At 46.5% G+C, this 15,256-nt stretch overlaps 1 protein-coding gene across 1 annotated transcript in view; it reads right to left on the reverse strand.

Moving 5' to 3' along the window:
* Positions 1 to 15,256, reverse strand: part of Sel1l3 (SEL1L family member 3) — a 115,676-nt gene that overhangs the window by 56,778 nt on the left and 43,642 nt on the right. Inside the window, exon 9 of the mRNA XM_051164724.1 lies at positions 13,927 to 14,067. Coding sequence (XP_051020681.1) covers positions 13,927 to 14,067 — 141 coding nt within the window. The remainder of the gene's footprint in view (positions 1 to 13,926; positions 14,068 to 15,256) is intronic.

Below are 15,256 nucleotides of genomic sequence, written 5' to 3' on the forward strand. Positions count from 1 at the left end.
TATTAGCTTCCTCCTGCTTCTTCACAGCAGGGGACTAAGGCCTGAAGAAGCAAAATAACTTGTCTACAGTTACAACGGCTGGCAAAGGGCTGGGCAGGTCACACAAGCCAGAGTTCACATTGGACGGGCTAGCAGCTATGTTCCCCAGGCTCCTCCCAGCATGGATAGGGACTCTTCTGGTAGTGCTTTCTTTAAGGAAACCTCTGGTAAATCTATATGCAAGACAATGTCCGAGCCAAGAGAGTAAGTGTGAAGGCTCCATGAGGCAACTGTTAGAATCTTCTAAAGTCTGTCTTTCTATCCATCTCTTTTATTTATCAGCGCAGCCAAGAAATGCTTCTAGGACAGGCAAGGTGCTACTGCAGGTGCCATGCTACAGAAGACCATACAGGCTGGAAAGGTGTTATTTACAGGAAACAGAGGACCTACGTTACACGCAACCAACCTCAACTTGAATGCTAAATTAAATGTCAACCTCGACTAAAGTTCCACTTGCCTAAAAACTGTACCTCCAACATGTTTATTCTCTTCATCCTATTTTTTTTTTTTTTGTTATTAAAAAAAATGTTTAGGAGGCAATGATAAATCACTTTTCTTAGCACACCAGCAAGGAATGAGCCAAGAATGAGAGGTTTTCATTAAGTTTACTGAAGAGCAATTCCCTTGCAGTGGCCCGCTTAAAAAATAAGGGTCAAGGGGTTTAGTTTGTAAAGTACTTGCCACAAAGGCATGGATACCTGAGTTTGATTCCCTGGCAACCACATAAAAAGCCAGGTATAGAGCCATTTGCTTGCTTGTAACTCTTGTACAGGGTAGGCAGGGCCAGGAGATGCCCGGGGCTTGCTGGCCAGCTAGCGTAGTGGAACTGGTGAGCCTTGGGCCAATGAGAGTCCCTGTCTCAACAAAGGAGGAGCATGGTGTCCGCGTCTGCACAATAGCTGTGGTGCCCACTAGTCTCCACACACAGCACATGTGCGTCTGCACATAGAAGTGGGTAAGTGTGCATGCAGACACACACACACACACACACACACACACACACACACACACACACACACACTCAGAAAGATGCAGACCTGGAATCATGAATGTTAATGCATCTGGTTGCAGATGCTGCTGGTCCCTGTGAGCCCCCGAAAGGCAAGTACGATCTGCACTCATGAACCTCTCAGAAAGGTGGACAGACTCCCAGGTCCAGGTGCTCGTGCTTAGGCTCTGCAGATCCCTAACACCCAGCCCCACAGCAGCGGAAAAAGTCATCTTAGTGCTTGAACAGCAGTGTGTCTTTTCCATACTCTCCGTGTTTGTTTATTTGCTTGCTTGCTTTACTCTCGAAAGGCATAACTATTTGTTATGTAAGAAACATAACTGCTTATTTTTGCGAGAGAAATCAAACAATGCAAAATGGTATTAAATAAAACAGAAGTCTCCACTCCTCCACTCTGTCTTTAGTGAAGATAAAAGCTGTTAAAAAGCTTGCTACCTTTGCTTGGAGACTTTTCCTTTGCATGCGCAATAATTCATGTATGCACTTATTTACATATAGACATTTTCTTCTCCCCGGTGGCATATTCCTCCACTATAGATTCTGACTATATGTTTTACATTTTTATTAAATTTTAATTATTTATTTGTGTGTGTGTGTGTGTGTGTGTGTGTGTGTGTGTGTGTGGAGGTGCGTACATGCCTCAGCATAAATGTGTACCTTGGAGGACAACTTGCAGGAATCACGTCCTTCCTTCCCCTATCTGGATCCCAGGGATCTGTCATAAGCCCCTTTAGCCATCTTGCCAGCCCAACTTTCTCTTTTAAATTAACTATTTATCAGTAATAGTTCTTTATGGCTGTAAGAACTTCATTCTGTACAATGCTCCAGCAAAGCAGAAGAAGAATAGGACAACAGCTGTGCGAGCATGGGGCCCTGAATTCAGATCCCCCAAAACACACACAAAAAGCTAAACATAGGGACATCTGCCTGTAACCCAGCCGTACAGAGTGAGGCACGTTGATCCCTGAATCTCTTTGGCCGGCTAACACAATCTAATCCATATGCTTTAGGTTCAATGGGAGACCTGTCCAAATAAACAAACAAACAAACAAACAAACAAATAAATAAATGTAGAGCATGAGTGAGGAAAGACACCAATGTTGACCTCAGACACACTTGCACGAACATGTACACGTCCTCCTAACAATAAATAGACAGATAAGTAAATACATAAATAAATGATAGTGATTGGGACCACTGCCTCCGGGTCCTTAAATTCTCAGTCATCCAAGTCCCACATATAACATGGCAAAGTATTTGCATGTCCTCCTACATACTATAATCAGGTGTGGCCCACCTGCAGCTTGAGGCCACATGTGGCCAAGAACAGCTATGAACTTAACCTACCACAAAAGCTAAACTTATGTGTATGAAACATTATGAATATGAGATGCTGATTTTGTGATATATATGAGTATGGGACATTTATTTTGTGATGTATATGAGTATGGGACATATATAGCAACTCAATTGTGTGGTTCTGGAGCATTGACATTGTAGATGACAATATCCCATTACTTTGTGAATCGGCTGGTCACACCCTTGAGTCTAAATCATCTCTAGATTCCTTGTGTCTAGTACATCGCAAATGCTATGGAAATGGGTGTTACTCTGAACTGGAAGGAGTAAATAACAAGAAAAAAGTATGTCTGTAACATGTTCATTACTGATTATTGGTTTGTTTTTTTTTTCCAGTGCTGGGGATTGACTTGAGGACCCTCACACAAACCAAGCATTGAAGACTACAGCTCCACCCTCAGCCTGCTATTCTAAATACCTTGGATCCATGGTTGGTAGTGTACTGATGCAGAGCCCAAAGGAACATAAAAAAAAAAAAAAAAAAAAAAAAAAAAAAAAAAAAAAAAAAAAACAGACTGCATTTTATGGAGGAACCAAGCTCTCTATTTTTAGACCCTTAGGTTGCTTCCTGTGATTTTGTTACAACCAACAATGCAGCAACGGGCAGCCCTGGACACTTCTCTCTGTTTTCCTGATGGGTTATGCCTCCATAATAACATCCTTTTCTACCAGGACCCTGGGAATCTCATTTTGTTGGGTTTTCCCTTTGTCTGCTGACGGAAGCACTTCATCCTACTAGCCCATTCCCCTGATAAGAATGCCCTCCGCGGATTCAGTGAGCACAATAGCACAGAGACACTAAAAACGTAGACCCTGCTACTACTCGCTCATATATTTAGTTTTAAACATGAGCTCACTTCAGATGCCCCTGTGTGCACATTCCCGGCCAAGCGGCATCCGCATTATCGTTGACGATTGGTCCTGGCCTCACCTCCCTGCCAAACTCCTAACTAAGATGATGGATTTTGCCTGAGTATGCAAGGACGCCAGTTCGGAGGAGGGAAGGGCTCCAAAAGAAATGGAACTCTAAATGAAACACCTGCCCCACTGACCCCTGGCCCCAAACCCCAGAAATCATTTTCAGGAGCACCCAGGTAGTTGAAACTGTTGGAAAAAGATGGAACAAGCCTGGAATCTTCCAGTCTAGATTCTAGGCCCAAAAAGCTCTGCAGACTGAAAGAGCTTACTAATTTCTTTTTCTACATTAAAATTCTTAACTCCCTCCCAGAAAAATATCACCAACTGGTGTTTTCTCTGCCCAAGATTCTAAACAATTTTCTGCACTAGTGAATTTAATAAAAATAATAATGCAAAGGTGAAATTACTCATTTCACACATTTGTTAAAGTTCGGGTTGTAACTATTGTCTAAAATCAAACCCATGGTGTCTTTGGCGATATTAAAGCCAGTTTAATGAAACTGTTAATTTCACCCATCTGGTTTAGCATATGCATTTTTTTCCTAGCCGATCTGTAACTAAAAACATGTCTTGTTTGTGGAGATTAATGGTATAATGGAGAAATAAACAAACAGAATGGGAGATTACTATTTCTCCATTTTCATTTTCTTTCTGTACCAGACGCTAAGGAATAAAAGCCACAGCCACCATCGCTCAAGCCCTCCTTCACAGGCAGCATGGCACGGCTTATTTTTACACTTCTTTCCTATCAGAAGGTAGGTGTGTGCTGATTACCAGAAGAAGCAAATGGCAGACTCTTGTGAAGACAGCCACCCATTCTGACAGAGAATTCAGAAGGAGAGAGGCGCCCTTGCTCCTTGTGAGAGGGACAGAGACATCCATAGATAAGTCACTCTGAGTGTCAGCCTTCTGAGCGGCAAAACGCACCCAGAGTAGAAGTTTGGAAGAGGAGAGTGGGATAGGGAAGACATGTCACGCCACTTCTCTAAGGAGCTCTCTTCATCAAGTCTGCCACATAAAGAACACTCAGCGAGCTTCTCATTTTCATTCTGATCTGAGGTCCGGACGGTCTCCAAGAAGCTTCAGGAACTGGCTACTTTAGTGCCTGAGTACAGCGCGTGTGCCTTTCGGCACTGGGATCACCAATAATACCCACACTGCCTCTCTTTCTCCTTCCTTCAGCTACAATGGAAATGTTCTGGAAATAGGTAACAACGAAAAAAAAATGTCCGAACGTGTTCACTACAGATGCCAATTTTTTTTCCTTGTTAGTTTTATTTTTTGAGTAGTGCTGCAGATCGGCCCAAGGGCCTCACCTCTACCTCAGAGGTCCATCCATCTTGACTTTCTAAATATTTACCTAGGATTCAGAAACTTGCACAGCCTTCTTTTCGTCTTTCTCTTTCTTCTCCTCTTTCTCTTCCTCTCTTTCCCCTGTCTCCCTCTCTCCTTTTAGGTTTGTTATTTTTCAGGTGGGAAAACTGTAACCCATGTCCTTTGTTATCTTCCTCATCACCTCTGTATAAATGTATTTTAAAACCTAACAATACATGCTTTCAACTCCTAATAATGAGGGTGGTGCATCTCCATCAGCCAAGCATAGCTCTTAAGACTAGAGGTGCCCTGCCATTAGTGGGTCACATAACTGCATCTCCATCATTTCCAGGCTCTCAATTTCTGGGTCTTCAAGCCAACACTGGAAGTGTTGGCAAAATTATAATCAAAGGAGCAGTCTAGTGCAGCCACCTCCCCCTCGGCAGATTGTATGGAGATACCACTCTTCCCTACACTGGGCTCCAAAGCCCGGGGCAAGAGGCCCTGTAGAAACCGGGCAGATGGTGTCAGCCCTGGGAGAGAAGCCCAGCCTTGGACCTGGTCTCATCCCACAGCACCATTTATTGGCAGCTCCTAGACTTCCTCTAGGCACTAGAACTGGCGATATGAACTTAGTGGTAAAACCCTACAGAACGGAGGGAGAGAAGAGAGCCAACAGTTCTGGCCCAGGGCAGATGTCCCCAAGGGTACACAGCCATCATACCAGCTTTACTCATGCACCTCTCCTGCCTTTATGGCACCTTGTCCTAACCATGGACCCCTGCCTAACTGGATGTGAGCCTTTGAGGTCTTCTTTATTGTCTCCAGCCCCCTCGCCTGGCGTCCAACCCTAGTGCCGTTCCACCTGGCATCTCACTGGTCCTGGTAACAAAGCACTCTTCAAAGGGCCTTTTGATTTCAAACTACTCAGTTTTGACAAGGATGGAGTGACGGGAGAATAAAAATAAAATGGCCAGGACAACTCTTAAATAATGAAAACCACGTAGGCTAAATTCTACTGTTCCAAGCATCAGGGGGGGAAAAAAAAAAGCCCAAATGATAACAGGGCCATTTTCCATGCCCAGCAACTGCTATCTTCCTAGAGATTTCGAGGCTCAGGAGACAGCTTTAAGGTTGACCGATTCAAACACCCTGCCGAAGTCCTGATGGGAGGCTCTTATATCGATGCCACGTCAACACCCTGCACAGTGGGGACTTAGGGACAGAGCAGGGATACATTTCACAGACCAAGCAAGGCAATCAGGATGCAGAGCTCATCTCTGGAATGGTGGGGGAGGGGGGACGGTCTTGGGAACATCTATATGCACTGCAGCTGGGTACCCCAGGAGTGCTGCCATCTTTAATTCAAAGGCTCACAGAGTCTGTGAGGTGAAGAACAAGCCGTGTTATACATGAGAGTGAAGACACCAGTGGGAACAGCTGAGTTTTACAGCGTGTTAGCACATCAGCTGTCAACATTTAGCAAGCCTCCCCCACAGCACCCCCCTCCCACCCCCAACCCCCCCCTCCCCCCCCCCGAGCTCTTGGCCTAGAGCTGTGTGTGGGCTGGTCCCACTCTCAGTGTGGTTGCCTCAGGGCCGAGCACAGTGCCAGGAGGTACGCAATCTATGGCTTCCAAGCTGGCTTTGCAGTGCACCTCAAGAACTGTTTTACATCTGGCTGCCTGCCTGTGCATCTCAGCACTACATTACAGCCATAAGAGGAAGCAGGGAGGGTGAGGGCCACACTTCCAAAATTCTTTGGTCGTGTACAAACCTGAGATGATTCCAATCTATTCTCGCAAGCCGTAGAGAGGGATCCCTAGTTCCAGGGACCGGAAGCGTGTTGCACAGGGGCAAGATGGCAGCTCCCAAGAGGGACTAGGTTCATGACGAAAGAGAAAGGAGAAAAATGCAGAAGGGAGATGAGGACACCCAGAGGACTCTCCCAGCCTCGACTCTGAGCTGGGTCTCCAGGGGGCTGAATTCATCATTGCTTCACTGATGTGACACCTCTGTCAAAGGCTTGAGGATGGCAAGGACACAGATCCCCGGGCACTGAGATGCTCTTGGCCTCCTAAGACTTCTCAAGGTGAGAGTCTTCAAAACAGCAGGGGGAGCTGCTTGTTGTATTGAACACCTGCAATCAATTCCCAGCCCCTTGGAAGCTGAGGCAGGAGGCTTCCTATGAGCTTTGGGGATAACCTGGGCTATATGCCAAAGCCCTGTTTCGAAACAGACAGACAGCAACTGGGAGCATAAAACTGTTGACAAAGTGCTTGTGGCTCACCCATGAAGTCCTGTGTTGGATTGCCAGAACCCATATTATAAAAAGCCAGGCACCCGACTAGAGGCTTCTAACCCCAGGGCTGGGGAAGCAGATACTTGGAACTAACTGGCCAATCAAACTAGCCTGTGTGGTGAGCCTCCAGGCCACAGGGAGTGTCTGTGTGGTTAAAAAAAAAAAAAAAAAAAAAGGTGCATGGTGCCTGAGTGACCTCTGGCCTTACACACATGTGTACACATGTGCATACATACCCCACATATACATATGCACAAACTCTTCATGAGCACACCACACACACACACACACACACACACACACACACACATACACACACACACACACACACACAAAGTCGAGGGACTGCCCCTGTATTTGAAGACTCTAAGCTGTACAGCGGAAACAACCAAGCGAGCGCATCATCATACCACAGGAAGGAGCAATTGTGCACGGGGACAGGAGAGGAGGGCCTGTGGGCCTACAGGGAGGGACAAAAGGCACAAGGAGGTGGACTGAGTTGGGACACGAAAGGCTGCTTATCAGGAAGGAAGGAGACAAGTGAGTCACATTCTTTGAATAGCTTGAGCACAAATGTGCTGGGCAAGATCATATGGAGAGATCGTTTGTCACCAAGCAGCTAGCCTGTCCCCAGAAGCTTTGCTGGCAACTGTGGAGGGCCCAAAGCATAAATAGAACACTTGGATGTTCTGTTCCACCCTGCACAAGCCCAGCACCCGAGGAGATCGAAAGGGCACATCAAGATCCAACAGCCCTAGGCCAAGGCTGAGTCCATTCAGACAGGCCTCTCCCTCACACCCACGTGGCTTTTTTTTTTTTTTTTTTGCCCATGAAGTTCTTTCATAGACACTGTAGATTCCGTTAAAACCAGACTCTTCTCACGGTATGTAAGATGCTGCATAAAATTCACCACCCCACACACTTATAATGGTGGCTACCATCAAAACAAGTAGTTAGGGTTGGAGAAACTGAATCCCTTGTGCCCCACTAGTAGGAACAGAAAATAGTGTGGCCATTGGGAAAACTATAGAGGTTCTTCAGAAAACTAAGCAGAACCGCCACACCATCCAGTAATCCTACTGATGATCATACATGCCAAACCATTGAGAAGAGACAAGGCCGAAGAGAGGCATTTGTATTCCCGTGTTCAGAGCAGCGTTCATCACAACAGACAAGAGGTGGAAGGGACCCAAGGGTTCACCACTGGGTGAATGGATAGGTCACATGTGGCCAGGGCGCATAATGGAAGACTGTTCATCTTTAAGAAAGGAAGGGGATTTTGACACATTCACCATGGATGAAGACATTATGTTAAGTGTGATAAGCCAACCACAAAATGACCAAAGATAGATGGCTCCACTTCTAGGGACCATTAGAAGCAATAACACTCACAGCCACAGGAAGAGGAATGGCAGTTTTAACGGTCTGGGGAATTTTTTTTTTTTAAGTGTAGAAATTCAGTTTTTCAAGATATAACGAGTGTTGGTGATCTAATGCATAGCATGTGAATATTCCTAACAACACTGAAAAAAATAGTCAAAGTCAGTTTTATATTAAACGTATAAGCACAGCCGTCAAAAGTGTAAATACCAGCTGACCTCTCTAGGCAGGGGATGTACAGACTGCTCATCTCATTTGCCAATGGAATGGAAGCTTCCCCATGCTTGCAAAGTTCTGTCTCTCCTTTGAAGTTCTGGCTTCGATGGGGAGCAGATGCTTCATGTGAGATCACAGTGTGTTGTGTGTGGGGCAGATCTGAGATGTGTACATGCAGAGGCCCGGAAGCAGAACGTTGCCCATATACACGAGGAGATGCTTCTAAGGAAAAAGGATTCCTCATAAGGAACCAGCTGTTCCATCGTCTTGTCTCACCTTCTCTGTTTAAAAAAAGAAAACAGAGGGCTGGAGAGATGGTTCAGCGGTTAAGAGCACTGACTACTCTCCCAGAGGACCTGAGTTTGATTCCCAGCACCCACATGGTAGCTCACAGATGTCCATAACTTCAGTTCCAGGGGAAAATCCAATGCCCTCTTCTGACCTTTCTGGGTACCAGGCATGCATGTGATATACATATATGTAGGCAAAACACACACAGAATGAATACTAATTCCACAGATTAATTTCTCTGAGGAAACAAAGGAACCTGTTGTGTATCTTTTCTTTTGGTCCAACTAACTCTTGTTTAAAACACGGCCTTGCTGTGGATGTGACTCAGTGGTGGCATGTTTGCTTAGCGCGCGTGTGCGTACACGCGCGCGCACACACACACACACACACACACACACACACACACACACACACACACACACACGAGGCCTGGGATCAACCCCCAGTATAAGAAAATATAAACATCTTGTCTAAACATAACTTGAGCAGGCAAGATGGTTCTGGGTAAAATGTTTATCTTGCAAGCCTGGTGGCCCAAATTTGATCCCTAGAACCCATATAGAGGTGGAAGGAAAATACTCATTTCATAAAGATGTTTTCTGACCTGCACATGTGTGCCAGGCAATGAACATCCACAAATACACACCATTCATGCACAGAGAGAAAAAGTAACAGTCTTTTCTTATTCTTTGTTCTATGCTGTCTCATGGTGGAGGGGCATCCAGCCCATGCCTGTTTAGTGAATAATGGGATGAAGAGTTGAGAACGAGAATGAGTTAAGAGTATGCTCAGGGAAAGCCTTACCTTTTGTACCTGTTCCAGTCCTACAGCAGGAGTTCCAAGTATCACACACCTGCCACTCAAGTTCATTTTCATAGCTTATCTCTAATGTGGAAAACGCCATATGATGCACACATTCGTTGGCTTTGAGTTACTGTAAATGAAATGCTCAGGGCACATTCCTCCCCCACTCCACCCCCCTTTTTTTTCTTTTTTAAAGGAAGAAAGGTTTGGTTAAGGCACAGCTCTGGAAGGTCAAGAGGATGTTGCTGGCATCAGGTTGGCCCTGGGGACCATCTCATGGTGGGAGCTTGTGCAAGTGAGAGACTCCATGTGACCAAACAGGAGTCTAGGGACAGAGTCTAGGCGGAGGACCTACTCTTATAATAATCCCTTGTCTTTAAAGTTCAGAGGTCCCATGAGAACAACTGTAATCCCTTCTGAGGGCACTGCCCACAGGGTCCAAGAGACCACCCACTAGTACTTCTTGTGTGTGTTCCATGTGTGTTCAAGTGTACACACGCACTTGTATGCCAAAGGTTCTTCACTCTCTCTCCATGTTAGGTTTGAGACTTGTGACATTTACCAAACCTGGACCTCACCAAGACTCCGTGGCCCCATGGATCCCCCTATCCCTGTCTCTCCAGCACTTGGATTACAGGCATGTATCACCTCATCTGGGCACTAGGGACCCAAACTCAGGCCCTCATGCTGGTACAGCACTTCTCCAGCCCCTAACTCCTACCTCTCACGATACTGCCCTTCCCTCCCACAATGCCACACTGGTGACCAAGACTCTAACACATGAACTCTTGAGGGGCAAGCCACCTCCAAACCAAGGTGAAGGGCAGCCTAATCTAATCTATTGATCAACAAGACAAGACATGTCAGAACGACAGTACAAGAGAGAGTTCTGACACACTTCCTACAATTGACTGGTGAGGAGCATGCTGGGGCTAGCTAGACATTAGCAGAAGGATGCCCTTGTCATAAATGGTATTCTAGAGACATGGCACACAGGCACAGCTGCCTTACTGCTAGTCTTTTGATAAGGGACCATAACAAAGGTCCACTGAATGTATAAACTGATTTTCTAACTCCAATTTTCAAAATCAAGTTTTCTGCATTTTTTTCTCAACCTTGTTAGGAAGCTGGGTATGAGATGTGACACCAACTGCTCTCCCTTGGGTTATCCAGATAATGCTGTTATAGCCTCAAGCAAGGGCACCATGCCAGGCAGAGTAGAATTTGACAGTGTGTGTACCCTGCCTCAGCAGGAGGCTTCTGGGCCCTTCCAACCCAACCTAGAGAAGCAGATGCCTCTGACAGCATGGGGTGCTACATCCAAAAACTTCCCTTCCACTCCAGAGTCCCCCTGCTCTGAGGTTCCCAGAGAAAGACAGAGGAGACAAGCAGCAGCTGTGTGCCCTGAGGAGGCCAAGGCCATGGTTTGGGAGAGGCACAGAGCCTGGGGCATCGCTTCCTGGTGATCTCATTTAGCCTGAAACTGTATTTGACTGGCAAGTCCAGCAGAGTAAGTCCTACTGTGGACTACCTAGCTTGGGGCTGGCGGGGAGGGGAGGGTGGCTGGGGCAGCTCCTGCCTCTCCTGAGGGCCACACAGCCTGGCCTTGACCAATGGGACTTGCTAGACCTAGCTGTCCTGCAAGCTCATGATTTGAGTTTTTCATTTGATTCTATTTCCAGGCCTCTGTGGAGAACAAAATAGTCCTACATTCAAATAAACAAACCTTGAGCTGTAAAAATAACATGAAAACATTTGTATCTAGAGTATTTTCTATAAAAAGAATTTATTGTGAAAATGACTGTATGCTTCTCCTCACCAGTGAAATTATATTTAGCTACAATCAGAAATCACAGACCAGGTTGTGCTAAGTGTGGGCAGAAGTGTAGCTTAAGCTCCTTAACATTCTGCACGCACTCCGTCTCCTTAGGTCTTAGGTATGGGGTGACTCCACCAGTTCACAGAGGCTCTGGGGAAAACCTGGGGTATCTCTTCTCAGTCATCGTAGCAGTTAGGGTGACTGGGCTTCTGGAGGACACAGGGACTGGTCAATGTCTAGTGGTGTTTTGGAGGTGTGGGGTGGGCATGATTGGTCTTAGTGGGTGGAGCGGAACATATAACAGATATGCACAGGAGGACCCCAAAACAAAGACCCGTCCAGCCTAAATGAATACAGTATTGAAGAGGAGAGATGCTTCTCCAAAGGACTGAGTCCTGAGTGATTCTTGTCACTACTAGGATCAAAGACTTGCGCATTCTAGACAAGTGATCTACCACTTAGTTACATCCCCACTCCCAACCCCAATGTTTCATATACATGTCAGTTCACTGAACCAGGGGGGAAGGATTGCTACAGGAGTCTCCTACTACCTCCTCCTCCACCACCACCATCACCACCACCACCACCACCACCACCAACAACAACAACATCACCATCAACAACAACAAAATCACCATCACCACCACCACCACCAGCAACAACAACACCACCATCACCACCACCATCATCACCACCACCATCATCACCACCACCACCATCACCACCACCATCATCACCACCACCACCATCACCATCATCACCATCCTGCCTTTACTATCACCATCACAACCATCACCACCCCCTCCACCACCCCCTCTGTTGCGTACAAGAGGAAACCAGGGATCAGCAAAAACAAACACTTGCTTAAAAGCACACAGTGAGTGAGTGAGTGTTAAATGAAGTGGAGCCAGGCCATCCAGCTCCAGAGACCACAGTGTCACAGGGCATGATAGTCTGCACATCCCCCAGCAGTCATGGGTGCTGTGAGGCCACCTTTGTTGTGGCCTTTGGCTCTGTCTCCATCACTCTGTCCTACTCAGCCCTCCACCCTTTCTCCCAGGCCTTTGCAATCCCCTCCTTGCTCCACATTCATCCAGCTCACCTCCCTGTCCCCAACTACTGGCAGAGGAAAGTCAGAAAAACCCCTCTGGCTACACTCTGCCTCCTGCCTGAAACCCTCCAACTAGTAGCAGAGATTCCAGCTGGTGACTCAGCTGTGGCTGAGCTCTGTGGTCATCTCTGCCTTCCTATCCCATAGGAGTCACTTAGCATGCTGTGTCAACCCCCCTCCCCACCTCCGCTCTGCCTCCAATACCCATCCCTGCTTCTCTTATCTGACACACACCTTGAGAAGCAGTCTCAATGTCACCTCCACCAGCAAGCCCTTCCACAAATCCTCTTTTTGTGCCTTCACTTCCATGGCTCTCATTAAAACAATGTACAATTTGCCTTTGTCTATAAGCCCATCACTCAAGAGTATAGAGCGTTCTGCCATCTCACTCATCTCTCCGGTCAAGCCAAGTGACTGAGCATTTGCTCAGTCCATATTAAAGAATAGAAGATCAAATATTCTGTACAGCTTGAATTCTTCTAGGATGGGCAGGGCCACAGTATAAAGAAAGCCCATGCCTTGGGACACTGGCATTTGTAGGAGGCCATTCTCCCATTTCCTCCACTCAAAGAGTTGGTTCTGGGACCAGGAACATCTTTTTATCACCTGGACATATGTACCTGCTCAGTGTGGTTCCTATGTGACCATCTCCTTTTTCTAACAGGCATGGTTTCGAGATTCCTCCGAGGCCCTGCAGTGTCTACTTAACTAAGCAAATTCAAATTGCAGTTAGGCCTAAGAAGAAACTGTCATCATCCAGGAAAGACCTTCAAATCTGAGATGACGTTGAGATGTACTTCGAATCAGGAGGCTCAAATGCCTAAGGGTTAGACCCACAGCGGTAGATGGTAGGAGGTGAAAATCAGAGACGAGCGGCTGTGGGTAGGCAGAGCATGCCAGGTCCTGGGCCTGGGCCTGGGCCTTCCCGCCAGCATCACTGACCATAGGAACAGAGACCCAGGGCGCCTACATCTTTGATTTTTTTTTTTTTTCAAGTAAAGCTAGAAATTTGCATTTTTCTGAAAGTTTTTAGATACCGATAATGAAATCCTTTTCAAATACACAAAAAGGTATTTTGCAAACTAACTCCATTTGGAAGCCAGTTCGTGCAGTGGCCTGTCCGTCTGCAGCCGCTTTAGAGAAAGAATCGCTTGAGTGATCCCTAAATTTAAGTTTTTTGGAAATGTGTACTGATATATTCAGCGCTGTGGACACACAAGGGCAGAATTTAAATCTGAAATTAAACTAGAACACTGGGGTTAAAAATAACATCGAGGCATAAATCACCAAGAGAGTGAGTGAGCAAGCTAGGAAAGCAGGGCGCCTCTCTAGCTAGCACCAAACCCCAGGCTGGGGCTCAGTTACCGGTCAGCAGGTCCATCTGCAGCAGTGTCTGGAACAAGAAGGGATGCCTGTCTCTCAGCTCCTTCTCCCAGGGCAAGGCTCTGCACACCTCAGGTCTCCCGTACCTGCGCCTGAGGTCCAGGTAGGAGTTATGGAAGCCACCTACACAGAAGCAGAAGAGACATCGCCCCCTCAGGATTAGCAACATTCTTATCCCTCTAGAAGCTGTCCTTCCTAAAGGGAACTTGGAATAGAAGGGCAGCCTCATGGTCCTAGATTTGGCTTATGTCCTTCGAGACTTGAAACTGGCCATGACACCTCTGCCTTGGGGGGGGGGTCAGCTTTTGGAAGCAAATCCAAGAGCAACATGCCAAAGATGTGATGGCTGTTGACTAATTCTACAGAGTGGGCAGCTGGCCTCTGACTTGTCCCCAGGAGGCCAATAATCTAGGCCGTTTTGTTGGCCTGTGTGTTGAAGAGCAAGGCCCAAGAGCCCTCAGGGAGGTGAGGCAGTTAAAGACTTTAGGAAAAGCTCACTGATGCCACCAAACAGGTCGGCATATAGCTTTTTGGCTCAAGGTCTCACTCCTGGTGCTGTGCAAATTATCCAAACGCGTTTCCTCTTTGGGACGTTACTATTCCGGTTTGTCTGCCCCCTCTCCTGGCAGCGCCTTTGTCTCTGTATGATTCAGCGGTTAAGTGCAGAAGCTAAGGATTAGGACAGTGTATTCTTTTTTTAATTTTTTATACTCAAGTGTGCATGCGAGGGAACGCCCGTGTGTGGGTGTGCATGTGCTACGTGTAGACGTGGCACATGCATGTAGAGGCCAGGGGGATAACCTTTGGTGTCATTCTCAGAAACATCCTTTATCCTTTGAGATGTGGTTTCTCATTGTCCTGGAGCATGTCACTTAGGCTAGCCTGGCTGGCCAGTAGCCCCAGTCTCCACCTCCCAAGCACTGGGATTACAGATGCGTGACATCATATCCCGCATTTTTATGTGGGTTCTTGGCATGGAACTCAGGTCCTCATGTGTGCAAGTACTTTGCAACTGAGCCACCTCCTTAGCCCAAGATATCTATTATTATTATTATTATTATTATTATTATTATTATTATTATTATTATTATATTTGTTTATTTATTGTATGTGTGTATGTATGTGGAGGGTTGGAGATCCTGTGTACCGCATGGCTCAAGTGGAGATCAAAAGACAACTTTTGGGTTTTGTTTTGTTGTTGTTGTTTGTTTGTTTGTTTGTTTTTGTTTTTCGAGACATGGTTTCTCTGTGTAGCCTTGGTTGTCCTGGACTTGCTTTGTAGTCCAGGCTGGCCTCGAACTCACAGTAGTCC

This window comes from Acomys russatus, chromosome 22 (assembly GCF_903995435.1).
Source record: "Acomys russatus chromosome 22, mAcoRus1.1, whole genome shotgun sequence".
NCBI classification, from domain to species: Eukaryota; Metazoa; Chordata; class Mammalia; order Rodentia; family Muridae; genus Acomys; species Acomys russatus.